This window comes from Protopterus annectens, chromosome 14.part0, assembly GCF_019279795.1.
Source record: "Protopterus annectens isolate FY-2018-M chromosome 14.part0, PAN1.0, whole genome shotgun sequence".
Lineage (NCBI taxonomy): Eukaryota > Metazoa > Chordata > Ceratodontiformes > Protopteridae > Protopterus > Protopterus annectens.
This window is the reverse complement of record NC_056748.1, coordinates 1,116,693,598-1,116,709,083: the sequence shown is the minus strand read 5'-3', so window position 1 is coordinate 1,116,709,083 and position 15,486 is coordinate 1,116,693,598. Positions and strand designations below refer to the sequence as shown.

At 40.5% G+C, this 15,486-nt stretch overlaps 1 protein-coding gene across 1 annotated transcript in view; it reads right to left on the bottom strand.

Annotated features, from left to right (window-relative positions):
- Positions 1-15,486, bottom strand: part of AIFM2 (apoptosis inducing factor mitochondria associated 2) — a 189,110-nt gene that overhangs the window by 98,926 nt on the left and 74,698 nt on the right. The window contains exon 2 of the mRNA XM_044055662.1: positions 8,923-9,104. Within this exon, the coding sequence (XP_043911597.1) occupies positions 8,923-9,104 (182 nt within the window). The remainder of the gene's footprint in view (positions 1-8,922; positions 9,105-15,486) is intronic.

The window sequence follows — 15,486 nt, the reverse complement described above, 5'->3', positions numbered from 1 at the left end:
GCCAGATCCTGGGGGTCTTGACCAAAGTCAACATCATGTCAGAAGGTTATATTCAAAATGGCCTGTCTGAGCTCTTCTATTAAGAGGAGAATCTCTGCCACATCAGCCAGCATAGACACGTCTGGAGCCTTAATATTTCTTATAATATGGTAAGCTGAAAGGGTGCTGTGGTCTCACTGGGACTAATACTAGACCAAAGGGATGACAAAGTTTGCTAGGATGCTTTGTAAGAATGCCACCCCACTTGGCAAGAAGTATGTAGAAGAAATTGACCTTCTAAGAAACAGAACAGCAAACTCCAGATGAGTCCAGGCTGCATAAACAACATCTGGATTACCCAAGGATTGCCCTCTTTTTTACTGAGATAATGGACAGGCTATTTCTGGAGGAAAGGCTGAACAGCCACAGTCCAGGCCAAAGCAGGTGCCATCATCCTAAGTGTCTTGTGTCTTCCCAGAGGAGGAATCCTTGATTGTGAACCACTGGGAGGAGCTGTTTCATTACCTTGCCCATCTCAGAGTGAATAATATTCTGCATTGTCGCACTCCTCTTTCCAGGATGGCAAGGGAAAGGCAGACCCTGGTCTTCCCTAGCTCCACAGGGGGGTCACTTGTGCTCAGCTTGTGTTGAAGGCATTTCATGAGCTTGAGGTATGCACCAGAGATCAGGTGATGGGACCCTAGGCCATAGGTAGGCATTTAATGCAGACAGCGAGAGGGCTTGAGAGGCTTGTGGAGTACAGATAGCACTGGTATTACCCCTTGTTACTTAAGTATATTCTCTCACATACACAGCCACAGCTAAGATGGGGAAAAGGGAGTGGCTGCCTTGAGAGCGATTTATGAGGGGGGGCATGCCTGGTACTATGGAAAAGGTTCCAATCAGTCCCTGAAAAACGGTGCCGATACTCATTTAAACTCTACATCTACTAACATGCAGGCAGTCAAGTAGCTAGAATAGTTCTATGAAGAAACAAACTTTCTTTGCCTAGAGATACAAGACTTGCTTCTCAATTCTATCTGAGGGGGACGCCACCTGGGAGACTGCAAAGGGCACTAAGTGCCTCAGCTATAACTCTGGTCTCATAGCCCTGAAGACAGGTTTCTTCAGACATCAAAGAAATGACACATATCTAACATCTGGGCTGACACTGTATGACCAAGGGGTGCAGTAAGATAAATGGATATTTGATTTACCTAGGCAGGCAAGCCTTGATGATTCAGGGACATGTGTGGGAAGAAAACATGCTTCAAGGTCTTTAGTACAGACACTACGCCTTCAGTGGAGATGCAAGCAACTACTCCATGTAAGCAGAGGAGGCTGATGCCCAAGGCTTGCTTGGAATGCTCCATCGTGGCATAGGTTGTCTTGATATCATGGAATGCAACTCCCTCGTGGTGATTACTAGGGCTGTACATTTAGTGTTTCAGTCAACTGTGGCTGGTGACGGGGCTAACCTTGTGACCCCCTCAATTACCAGTGTTTGATCTTGTGACATATAAAGGATGCAACAATGTATCACACAAGGGCAAGGATGTAATGTATGTATATATTTTTAAACAAAGATCCTGTTTAGTTTTTCTAATATTTAACTAGAACTTATTCCGTTCATCAGCTATTCTTTTGAAAATTATTTTTTTCCCCCACGGATCTATTTTTGATCCACTACTGTTCAACATCTTTACTACTTCTTCTTTCGGCTTTTCCTGGTTAGGGGTCACCACAGTGGATTACCTGTCCACTCATGATTGGCAGTGGAGTTTTACAGTGTTGAGTTGCCAGCCTGGCACCCAACCTTCCACAGAAGGCACACACACATGCATGCACTCACACCTAGGGTCAATTTAGAGTATCTAATCCACCTACAGCATGTCTTTGGGATGTGGGAGGAAATCGGAGCACCCGGAGGAAACCCACGTGACCACAGGGAGGACATTTAGACTCCACACAGAAGGCACCCCACCCGAGGCTTGAACCGGAGAACCTCTTGCTGTGAGGCGGTAACGCTAACCGCTGCACCACCGCGGCCGCCCTATTCAACATCTTTACTAATCTACTCTATTCTTCCTGTCCTCAGTCATCACTGGTACAATACGTTGATGACTCTACTGTCCTCACCATTGCTGACTCTCCCTCTGAACTCTTCTCAACTACACATCCTTTAACTCAGTTGAAACCTGGCTCTTCAATAACCAGCTTATCATTGTCTCCCAAAAAACTAAACTATTACCTTTTCTTCCCAAAAATGTCAACCACTTTAAATCCACTTTCTCTATACAGTCTCTCAATAACACACTAATCTTGGTGTAATCCAGCACAAAACTCTTAGGTGTCATTATAGACAATCAACTTAAGTTTGACTTGCATGTAAATAATTGTATCAGGAAGACTCATCAAAAACTGGGCCTCCTTTACCAAAACAAGAAGTTTCTCACCAATGAAGCAAAAGTAACCCTCTCTCATGCTTCCCTCCTACCCAGTATAATGTATACAGTAGCTCTCAAATTCTCACAAATCTCAACTCCTCACTCCTAGCCAAATTAGAATCAACCTACAACAAGGTCGCTGGTCACCATACTTAAGAATCCCATAATTCTCTCTCACTAAAACACTTAAAACTGGCTAGACTTACCCCACCAGCTTCTCCTCTCTCAGCTCCAGATTATTCACTGTATTCTATTCCAGCCTTCCTACTGTCCTAATCTATCTACTCTCATCTCTCATTGTTCTCCCACTAGACTTCTCCAGAGCTCCAATCAAGACCTGCTACAAATCTATAAACCCAAGACCAAATTTGGATGCAAACAGCATTTGGATAGCTATCATCCTACCATTTTCTGGAACAGGCTCCCATTAGAAATCAGGACCCAAAAGCAACTTAAACAAATCAAGGCAGCTACCAAAGAATACTAAAAAAGCCACTGGTCTTGCCACTGTACTCACCCTACATGAACATCCTTTCAGTCCCAAAGACAAACTACTATTTATTTTTAACTCTAGCTCTCTCTAGCCTTCCTCATCAAGTCTATTATCTGCCATTTTAACCTATAAACTGTAAACACCTTAGATAACTATTCAATTTATGTATCTCTTATCTCCTCAGTCTTTGATGTATGTTTAGTTGCAACTGATACTATGATTTTATTTTTTTCTTTCTCTGTTGTCAAAATTGTTTTCTCAAAGGACATTTCATTGCTTCTATTTACATTTTTTTTGTAAAATTCTGATGTTTTTGCTGTTAATTGCTTCTGTAAATGGTTATAGTATAATTAGTGGAGCTTTTCTCTCAGGGACTCCATTGAAAAAGGGCTATTCAGCTCAGTCGGACCAACCTGGTGAACAAATGTAAAATAAATAAATAAAAGTTTTATCATTCAGAAAAAGTGCTGTTTAATCTACATTCATTTAGACAAGTGGATTTCAGTCCAAAGCAGGCAAACACTTGACTCTGCCAGAACAGTAAACCTTCTGCAGACATTTCTTACATTTATGGTCTTTGATCACTTCACATTTTGGTCATGCACCTAACTTCAACATATGTAGTTATATTTTTGAGGATACTACACACACACACACACACACACACACACACACACACACGGCAGGTCCTATTTTTCATAGTACAAATTAACAATACAAGTACTGATGAAATAAATTAATATTCTTTCCTGGTGACATAGTAGAGGCTCTTGTTATCTATATCCTGGCCAGCTGCACTAAACAGGGAATTGTTGCAAGACTAGTAACTGTCACATCCTCCTCCTTGCATAACCTTTCTTACACCATCATTCCTGATTACCTTGTTATGCACATTATGTAATCTTTAACAAGTCAAATATATTCACCCCCCCAAAAAAAAAAAACACCTGAATGTATAACAAATTAATTTACCAACTAAAGTGCAAAGTTTCAGCATTATGAATTCTAAGTAGGCACCCCCATAAAGGCATTCATTCAGCCAAGGTGCTCTGAAATGCTATGTCTTGGTGTTATAGTTCTTAAATTCATTTAGTATTGTTGCATTAATTTTTTGGTTTATTTTAGAACTTACTCCCCTCATAATTCAGACACTGACATCATTGTTTAATCAAAGGTGCAGCCATCTCTTATAGTACTCAAGTGGTCATGTCCCTGATAATTCAGTGAATTAAATGAGTCTGCCCTCTCTATTGTTGACACACCCTTGGCACTGATAATAGCAAATGGGGACAAATGTTAAATCATGTCTGTGTCATTCTGCTGGGGTGGAAGGGACTCTTCCACTGGCTCCATGCCATGTTGTTAGGCCCCCAGGACTCAATTGAATCAAAGGATCACATGTTTATCTTCATCTTGTGCTGTTATGTTTCAGGCAGAATGTCAGATCTCTCCTTTACACAAAGCGTAACCTTACGAAATGAAAAGGAACACCACATTCTATCAGATGCAACTGTTTTACTTCTAGCTAATGACATCAGTTTTATCTATGCCAACAAAATGTCTCGTTAGTATACCTCATGACCATAATCCATCACGCAATTGTCAAAACTCTGCTAAAGAAACATCAGATTTTTAAAAGGGAATAATACGAATTATGAAAACAGTAGATGAAACATTCCCATAGCACGATTACTTCACATAACATTCCACACCTAGGACACATGCTGTGAAAGTTTTCCACTGGTAGTTAAATTACAACTGAAGAAAACATCTACATGAAATTTCCTGCACCAAGTAATGCTTCTTTTCAAGTGTTCTGTTGACTCTTACATTTGGAATTGCAAACCTGAAGTGTTTAAAGTTGTGGTTTGACCTGTTTAATGAATTGGAAAAAGACTGTCAACAGCCGAAAGGGCTCCACTTAGAACAAATAGCCTCATGCAAAGTCATCATTGGCACAGAAGTTTTGTATTGCATTTACTTTTGAAGGTGTGACTACTTCACTGCAATCAAGCTGCATGAAAGATTTGTTATTAATATACCTGCACAAATATTTACTTGAGCTGCTAAGATGGAGAGGAAATTAACAGAGAGTCAACAAAGCCCCTTTTTTGTCTTTAAACAAAACAGCAGTGTTTTTGTTAAACCCAGATGTAGTCGGACTATACCGCTAATACACGATAAAATACAATAACAGTATATTGGCTTGCCATGTAAATGTACCTCTCAACCTCTTAGTGCAAGAATTCTAAACAAAGCCAGAAACAGTTTTTTGGGGGGTAGCCCAAAATCAGGGACATATTTTAAATATTGCTCATATAAACTTAGAAAGTTGCTAGATTTTTTTTTTGCATTGGCATTCATTTTCTAAAGGATATAAAATATATAAAAGTCTGAAATTCAAATGTTTGCCATTATTAGGTGACTGCAGTTCTGACTGATATGCCAGAAGACCCATTAATTTTGTATAAGGGACAGACCAAAAATATAAGGCAAAAACAGGGAAATTTTGTGAAATTCTGGACAGTTGAGAAGTATGCATGCAGATGAAACAAGTTTGTGTCCCAAGACCCTGGACTACAGCTATGACTTTGCTGGAAAAGAAATACACCTTTAAAAGGTGCATTTCTGTGGAATAGATGACTTCCCCAGTTTTATGTGTTTGAATTCTGCAGGTCCAGAAACGAGCTTTGCATGTATATGTGGCAGCTGGTTGACAGATAAAGGTGTATTATAGTTCCAATGACCTATACAAGCTGTGTTCTTCCATGTGGACCTCACCAAGGGGGAGAAGGTCAATCAGGGTCACTTCACAAAGTCTTGAGGTCTGACACCATCACCTTTACTGAGACTACCATGTTTTTTTCTCTTTCTTATAAATGTACAGCCCTGATCTCTATTAATAAAAATATAAGATTCCTTGTTCTCGAAGGGAAGCTCGAGCTTATGATTGACACTGGGAAGAATAAGCAAACTAATTTTTGAGATGTGCTTTTAGCTTCTGTGACTGCCAGCCATCATCACCCCATACACAGGTCTTAAAATGTATGCATCTTTCAACCCCTTCCCCCGGTACACAAAGCAGAGCTGAAAGATGGATTCAAGGGCCATCAGTCAGGCAGCCTTGCAGGGTGTTTGCTGCTATAAACCACACCTTCCATTTCTTCTGCCACCAGATTGGAAGAGGCACCCTTGTACAATTGGGCTGGTGGTCTAGCTTTAGTATAGCCAACTGCATTTATGTATAGACACTAACTGCCCACAGGCCTTTGAACTACAGAGCACACCCCCCTCCCTCCTTCCTTGGTGTGGTACATAAAGGAATTCTTGCATAGTCCCTTACCCCAGCCCTGCAGCAGGAGAGCCACCATTAGCAACTCACTTAACTTCTCTTTGTATCTACTTCTACACAACATGTGCTGCTACTTTCATTCACATGGCATGAATCACTGTCAGGCTTTAACCCTGTGCACCATGGACCCAAATGCAAAGTAACCCTGTCCACCACGGACTCAAATGCAAAGTAACCCTGTGCTCCAAAGAGCCAAATGCAAAGCAACCATGTGCACCATGGAGCCGAACGCAAACTAACCCTGTGCTCCACAGAGCCAAATGCAAAGTAACCCTGTGCCCCACGGAGCCAAATGCAAAGTAACCCTGTGCCCCACGGAGTCAAATGCAAAGCAACACTGTGCCCCACGGAGTCAAATGCAAAGCAACCCTGTGCCCCACGGAGTCAAACGCAAAGTAACCCTGTGCCCCACGGAGTCAAATGCAAAGTAACCCTGTGCCCCACGGAGTCAAATGCAAAGTAACCCTGTGCCCCACGGAGTCAAATGCAAAGTAACCCTGTGCCCCACGGAGTCAAATGCAAAGTAACCCTGTGCCCCACGGAGTCAAATGCAAAGTAACCCTGTGCCCCACGGAGTCAAATGCAAAGTAACCCTGTGCCCCACGGAGTCAAATGCAAAGTAACCCTGTGCCCCACGGAGTCAAATGCAAAGTAACCCTGTGCCCCACGGAGTCAAATGCAAAGTAACCCTGTGCCCCACGGAGCCAAATGCAAAGTAACCCTGTGCCCCACGGAGTCAAATGCAAAGTAACCCTGTGCCCCACGGAGCCAAATGCAAAGTAACCCTGTGCCCCACGGAGCCAAATGTAAAGTAGCCCTGTGCCCCACGGAGCCAAATGCAAAGTAACTCTGTGTGCCACGGAGCCAAATGTAAAGCAGCAAGTCACAGTCAACTAAGGTATGGAAATCAGGCCCATGTGTATGATGGTGACTGAAGAAGACAGTGCATGTAAGTACTCCAGCATAAGACAGTGCATGTAAGTACTCCAGCATAAGACAGTGCATGTAAGTACTCCAGCATTCTTTTTATTGTATATGGGACATATAATACAGGGTACTCGCAAACAAAATGAAACGGCACTTATGTAACTCAAGCACACATCTTGCACTTATGTCAAAACACACAGCGTTCGAGCAAAACAGAAGGGAAAAGCCAGTATTAAAAAGTGTAATTTACCTTGCCCACAACCCCCTGCATGTTCTGTTCACCAGTACCAATGGTACCAAGTCTCCAATAATCTGTTCTGTTCAGAACAAGCAAGAAGGGTCTGCTGATGCTTTCTCTGAGTAGGAAGCATAGCAGAAGTGCAGAACAAATGGTACATTTCTGGCAGTCATGTGACAGCATGCTAGAAGAGAAGACCCCACACCAGACTAACATGGCTTGAACTGTAAGCAAACTGCAAGTAACCAAGTTAAAAGTGCATCGGTAATGCAAATTCTAGCTTTTAATCTACAGTTCTTAACTAAAAATATGTCTGTGTCATCAACTGATATTCCTTTAGCATTGTCTTTAATATCTGGCAAGTATCAGTCTTAGATTTATATTCCTTAGGAAAACCTGTCAAAATATTCATGTTCAGCTTTCCAGTGGATCTCCCTCCTTTCAATTCCGACACACGTCTTCAAGTATTCATCAGCGTAGATGCAGTTGCAATGGCTGAACCACATTCATCTCATGTTCTGGTGACACTTGCCACTAGGGTCCTTCTGGTGACACTTGCCACTAGGGTCCTTCTCCATCCTCTCAACAGCAGCTATACTTTTATCTTCATTCTAGTCTCTCTTATGCATAAGTTTCTCCTGAACTATATCTTTGTATCTTGTTTTGTTCTTGTATCCTTTCTACTCCGCATTCAGCTTTGTCCACACATGTTACATGGCTAACTGCTTTCCAGATACCCGAAGTGGGACATGGATTTTGCAGAACGAAGCAGATCCTCATCTGAGACCAAAGACTTATTCTCATTTGACTCTGTTGCAGATTTTTTTCCTGTCCATCATCTGATGTATCCTATCAAGGTATTTGAAAACAGTAAATGTTCTGCAATATGTACTGAAACATTATAAGGCATTTTTCTGCCTTTTTTGCATGTTTTTCCCAGGATACAAGTATCAAAATCTGACATGTCCTGAAAAAAGGGAGAGGTGATAGCTTTAACATGTTAGTTTTATATTTTTCTCTGGTCTAAGTGTTTGCCTGATTTTTGTACTGGTGTTGTGATCCATTTTCTAGTTTTATTTTGCTGTATTTGATGCTGTTGTCACTACTGCTCTGATTTGTTTATTGTGTGGTGATGTTTGAGTCACTACATTGCATAGTTGTTCACATGCCTTTTTTGTTTTTTGCTTGTTGTATAGCACTTATGTGATTATGCTTTAGTTTTACAGTATCACTTTTCTCTTCTGAAGAGCTAAAATAAGGAAAATTGCAAAATTATTGAGTACAAGAGGACCCATATGTCTAGAATTGGGCGCCTCGGTGAGCAGCCCCAAGTAGTTAGGATGCATACAGATACTGAGGACACCCTGCTCATTTAGAAGTTAAATAAAAGAGACGCACGCTATTTTCCTTTAACAAAGGTTGCCTCTGCAGCAGGAGACTGTTTTAAGTAATCACAAAGTGGTTTGACAATGTCAGCTTCTCTTACCTTTTTCGACAGATGCTCGCAGTGCAGCACAGTTATGGTGGAAAGCATCCCTCATGTCTACAAGTGTGAAGGGGATCCCCTTTGATTTCAGCTGGTTAGCAGCAGCCATGCCTCCAAAGCCACCTCCAACAATCAAAACGTGAACATTGCTGTCCACAGATGCACCACTACCCATTCTGAATCTGAAAAAAGTGGTATTAAAACATCAGATAAAATAAGTTTTGGAGAGATGATTCAAGAGCAAAAACATTTTTTTTAATAATTTGTCTTTTTTTTTTTTTTTTATGATCACGATTAAGGTACCTTCTGAGCTCTGTTGGCTTCATCCATCTTATGAAACTGAGGCAGATTTTTGTCACTACTGAAGTGCTTTAATGTGAACATGCAGTGTCATTAACATGCTACATTGAGTCATAGGAGATCACATCAGGAGTAAAAGGGATAATAAAAAAGAAGTTCAGCAGTGGTACATGCAAGCCCATGTGAACTGCAAAAAGAAGCAATTCTGGCACATTGTGGAGAAGAGCACTCTTGATAAATATCAAAGACTGAAGCAATGCCAACTTCATGAATGTTAATTGTACCCTAAACTGAGGAACAGGGTCCATTCTAGCCACGGTATTAGAAACCTTAACCACAGTAGGAAGAAAAAAAATAGAGGGACAGAACTTAATAAGCAACACTCCTCGGTGTGAGTCCTGTAAGTCAAGACAATACTTTAAGACTTTGTCTAATGAGACAGTATTTTAAGGCAGTCTTTCTTTAAATTGTCATATAGTGACTTGATTTGCTTTTTTGTGACCGCTTAATAAAAAATACTTTGTGTTTTATGAGGTGCAAGGGGCTGCCACATCTTCAGCCACAAGCTGTTTTCCTAGAATAAAAAAATCTGGAATACTTTAATGTGACTACAGATTTAGTCTGTTAAAGAAACCATCACACCCCACCCACTGAATTCCAGTCCTGTCACCCCACCAAACTGTAAAGTTTAATAAAAACAACAAAATTAAAAGATCCAAAACTGTTCGAACCTTGTGTACCCCAGCTTCTTTACAATAAACTGTAGTGTCAAAACAGGCTAGAGAAAGTTATTTTTGAGCCTAGCAACCTCTGCCCAAATGCCACCTCAACAGAGCTAACTTTTATAACATAACTATTTTGAAAAATCAGTCTTGTGTGGTTTTCTTTGTACCTGATAGTTACAGCACCAGATGGAGGATGTATGGACAGTGATACAGATTCATGGTTTTATAGAATGAGGTTAAGGCCTACTGACCATCAGGAAACCTGATGTACTGGATCCCATGCTGAAATATATGGGTGCCTATGCAGTGACCCCAGTTACCTCAGAGTATGGATTAATGGATAGAGCAAAACAGAGAATGAAGTTTATTCCATAAGCATGGTAGTCTTGAGATGTGATATTGCCACGTTTAACAGCATTGTTGATATCTATTTTTAATGAAGATGAGTGTCTTCTATGCTGAGATCACCAGAGCTGAGTATTTTAAGAAAATGGATTCAAACAGTAAAGGCTCCTTTTAATGCTATGTATATCGGGCACAGGTTTCTTATATGACGTTAATGAAATATAGGGAAATTAGGCATTTTTTTGTTTCTGGTTGTACCAGAAGACTTAAAGTCCTTCAATTTATTATATTTTATTTGCATTTGTTTACTGGGATGGTCCACTGTGCCAGAAGTGCCCATTTTCAGTGGAGGCCTGGGGAGAAAAGCTCCACATCTAAGACCGTACACATAGTATACAGACTATATAAATGAAGACATTTAGTACAGGTTTACAGCAGCTTGTGACACGTATCATACAGTACAGATAGTCGCATCTAGGACAGTAGACACTATACAGAGTATATCAATAAAGACATTCAGTTGATATATTAACTTACATGTTTGTATGTAGCACTTCCTGCAGTGGGAGCAGTGCAGTTACAGAAGTCAAAGACGCTAAACATTATAACATGTTTAGGTGGTGATACAACAGAGAGACAGGCTAAATGCATAATGTTATAGAAACCAGGTAAATATGCATTTTGGTGAATTTATGTAATGGTATGATTGTGAGATAGGCTATAGGAGTACCCGATTGTCTAAGGGTAAGTATGAGAAGGGAGCTAAGCAGATGAAGATGCAGAGCAGATGAATTATACATAAAGAAATAAAAGGGTTAAAGCAGATGAGATAAGGGGGAGGTTGAGAGTAGCATGAATGGTGAGGTTATGTTATACGAGATGTGGCTGTAGCCCATGTGCATAGCCATGTTGAGGAAGGGTGCTGTTTCAGGGATTTCTTGAAGACAGTTGCTGAGCAGGTAGATCTAAGTGTTGGGGGAAGGGAATTCCACATCTTTGCGATGGAGAATGAGTAAAGCATTTGACCGGCTGAGAGATTGGGTTTTTCAACATTTAGAAGCAGTTGGTTGTTGGACTGGAGGGGTCTGTTTGGATGATATAGAGTAAGTACAGAAGATAGAGCAGGGTGCTTTGAGGGCTTACACATGATTTTGTGAACTGTGGTTAGTTGGATACAAGAAAGATAGTTAGGAAGTTCTAGCCAATTTGGTTTGAGTAATGACGAACAGTGGTGAGACGAGTAAGTAGCATTAGTTACAAACTTCGCAATTTTATTATAACATGAATCAAGTTTGGATTTTAGAGATGACTGAATGTTAGTGAGGAGAGGGGCACCATATAAAAGAGAGGGTAATAGAAAGGAAGAGGCAAGGGATAGTCCTGCTGTTGGATTGAGGAGATCTTTGTGTCAGTAAAGGGAGTCAAGTTTTTGATGTTTGTGAGAAATCTTTGTACAGATTCCAGCTGCATCAGATGGTGCCAAGTTTTTGATGTGTTTGTGAGGAATCTTTGTACATTTTCCAGCTGCATCAGATGGTAAGTGAATGTAGATTACAGAACAGGCTGCTGTACTCTATAAAATCGTCTGATAACAGCATGTACAGGAGGCAATTACCTCCCTGGTGGACAACTGTATATACTTTTTGCAGGGTGTTTGCTATATGGTATCAAATAGAAGGTCATCTTCTTGAAGGAATGAAAGAGCTTTTACCACTTTGTCAACTTTTAGCTACTGTCATCAACAGCATATAAAGCTGTTTGGGGGGAGGGGTTGCCAAATGCCAAACTGCTGCAGTTTTTGACACTGAAGACAATGCCATTTTTATTGCATCATTTATGCATAATGTTACTTGTTATTTGAAGCTAGCAGTGTCAGGTGGGTTAAGGACAAAACTCCCTTTGCAGCTGACTGCATATTTTGTGAGGCAGATAATGTCGTTAGCTCTGATATCTGAAACAAATGTGCCAAAAAGGAGAGTCCACGGACCACAGCCTTGAAGGACATGACAGGTGAAAGGTAATAGTGGGGACGGAGGCACGAAGGTTGACAGAAACCTTACCTCTGATCTCCATGTCGCCACAGTGTTATGAAGGGCATTCTATATTGCTCATCTCATAAGTAAGGGTATTGCCTTCAGAAAGACTGGAAAAGCATAGAGAAAACTAAAAACAGTAAATGGTCATACTGAAAGAAGGAGTTATACCAATCAGGCCAACAATTCAGTACAACGCCCCTTTTGGTATGTACCTTTCAGAGCACCTACAGTAATTGGAGAGACCACAAAAGTTCCTCACAAGGAGAATTCAAGGCATTCAGCATCTGTCCTACATGGATCAGCTGAAATCACTGCCACTTTACACAGTTTCATACAGACTACTCAGAGGTGATCTGTGCCTTATATATAAGGCAATCTCTGTGTCTGCTTTATTGGAAATGCTGCATATCCATAAGTCCAATGGCTCTTGGGTTACTCACTCTAAAGACCTTAACCTGGTATGTGACATTAATAAAACCTGCTGAAAGGACAGCATTGTCTCCCACAGGTTACCACACCTGTAGAATAGACTCCCAAGACATGTCAAGCAGAGCACCTCTTTAGCCCTCTTCAAGAACAATCTGGACAATTGGATGGGTAACTGTAAATTCACCCCAGGGGTTCCACCTGTCTCTCTCTTGGACAAGGGCAATAGTTGCTGATCTTGGAAACAAGAGCAGAACTTGGCTGGGCTTGTAAGGGCCCTAGTACCATTAGCCTAGTAGCTTCCTATGATCCCATGACAGGAATCCTCTTTTTTTTTTAAATTTATTTAACAACTGTTTACCCGGAAAATCTGACTGGGACAAAGCCCACTTTTAGTAGTGGCCAGGGGACAAATGCTCCAGATGCATGTCTTTGGAATGAGCACCTGGAGGAAACCCATACAAATGCAAGGAGGACATGCAGACTCTGCACAGAAGGCAACCCAGCTGAGTATTGAACCAGAGAACCTCTTGCTGTGAGGTGACAATGCTAACTGCTGCACCACTGTGCTGCCTAATTCTTACCTGTTGTGTATGACCTTGTACTCACTTTATCTTTAGATCCCAGAAATTATGTACGACTATGTCATATGATACAGTGTTGAATACTGTAGACACGTCGAAGTAAGTATCATTGAAAGACAAACTATCTAGTATGACAGTGACACAGTTAAAGAGATTCTGGGGTTCTAAATCTGTAAAGATGGCATGATGTTGCATTAGGGTCGATGCACACAAAAACATTGCTGCACTGTAGTCAACATAAAAAAATGGGTACGTTAATGTTTAATTTAGCACTGGCAGAAATGTTTATTATGAAGACCTTAGTTTGGTTCCATCCCCAAGCATGGTCTTTACAATCTGCTTGACACTGTTGCTGTTTATAAACTCTAGTTATTTTTGCTGCCAATTGTTGGCCGAAGCAGTGCTTTCCCAAAGAATAGAACATTTTCTTATGGGAATGGTTGAGTTCATCAAGGAACTGGTCATAGTCTCAGGGTGACATGGGGGTGATAACCCATTATAACCTGGATGTGCATTACTTCATGTCCACCTTTGTTTCTAATACTTTTTTTTTTTTTTTTGAAAGGATGAATTACAGAAATAGATACATCACCCCTTGCTCAGTTGGACAAAGTTAGTGGAAAGAATTGTTACCACCAGGAATTAGTGGACTTCTAGACAGGTCTTCAAACAATAAAACAGACTGCAATAAAATGGAGGACACAAGACAGAACTGGATACTTAAGAATAATCAGATGCTGACAATTCGAGTGGTTTTCTTATGTTAAACTCATTATTCTGAATAAAGTAGGGCATTCTTCCTCTTTTGCAATTTATTTTTATCTTTCCTATTTCTTTTGGTTGTTGGGGCAAATGTTAATGATGTCACTGATCTCTTTCGGTTGTTGGGGCAAATGTTAATGATGTCACTGATCTCTTTCGGTTGTTGGGGGCAAATGTTAATGATGTCACTGATCTCTTTCGGTTGTTGGGGCAAATGTTAATGATGTCACTGATCTCTTTTGGTTGTTGGGGACAAATGTTAATGATGTCACTGATCTCTTTTGGTTGTTGGGGACAAATGTTAATGATGTCACTGATCTCTGTAACACTAAAGCATCACTTTTTAATTATGTAGACCTGATACAGTGCAAATGCACTAATGGCCAACAGGTCTCCTAAGCATTAAAATAATGTGCAGTAAAGCAGTGAACAGAAGAAAGGCAATTGTCTGAATGTGACATACACCTGAAAGTATCTCCTTACTACAAAATGGTTTAACAACCTTTTTACACCTCGTACTTTCTGACTCACTAATACACGGCAAAGAAGCAGTAAAAATGTTACTTCAACAGTATCCATGAAAGCGAGTGCAATGTGCACGGGGGAAAAACATGGAGAAAGGTGGAAAAACCTAATAGTATCCAACAAGTAATTAGTTTAAAATTACAGTCAAATACTAGAATGTTCCCTCCTCCTATAATAATGAGGAAATTGAGTAGAGTGCTTTTCAATAAAAATAACTTTTTTTACAGTGGGAATAAAGCATTCAGACTGCAAACTCTTAAAACCAATTTTAAAAGGTTTCCATACTCGCTGGTTTATGGTGAGAGTGAGAGGGGCACAATGTTGTCTGAGAACTGAGAATGATGCATTTAATATGACACTGAGGCACTGGCATAGATCATACAGAAAATGTAGTACTGAATAATAATTGGCTGGCCCTTCAGGAACTCCATCTTTGAGCGGTTGACTTCCATATGAAATGTCTTTGCCAATTCGACTGACTGTTCTTTTGCAAAATGTACATCTATGATCTTCAATGCTTTGGTCAGTATTTCAGCACATCTTAGTTTTATCATATCCATACAAGTTAGGAGGGTGGCCTAATGGTTAAGGTGTTTGCCTTACAAACACAAGGTGCAGGGTTTGAGTCTCACAAGGGATAATTCACTAGGCTTAAAATGGCTTGCAAGGGCAGTTAGCCTAGTACTAATCTATGAACCTAAGTATCGGGGATTTTCAACACTACAGCTCTGTAAGCAAAACATTCAATAAATGAGCTTTAAACCTGCAAGCAGTATAAAAGAAGTTAAAACTTTTACAGGACAAAATAGGATGCAAAGATAAAAATCTATGATACCTTGCTTCCTGTAATGATGAATCTTG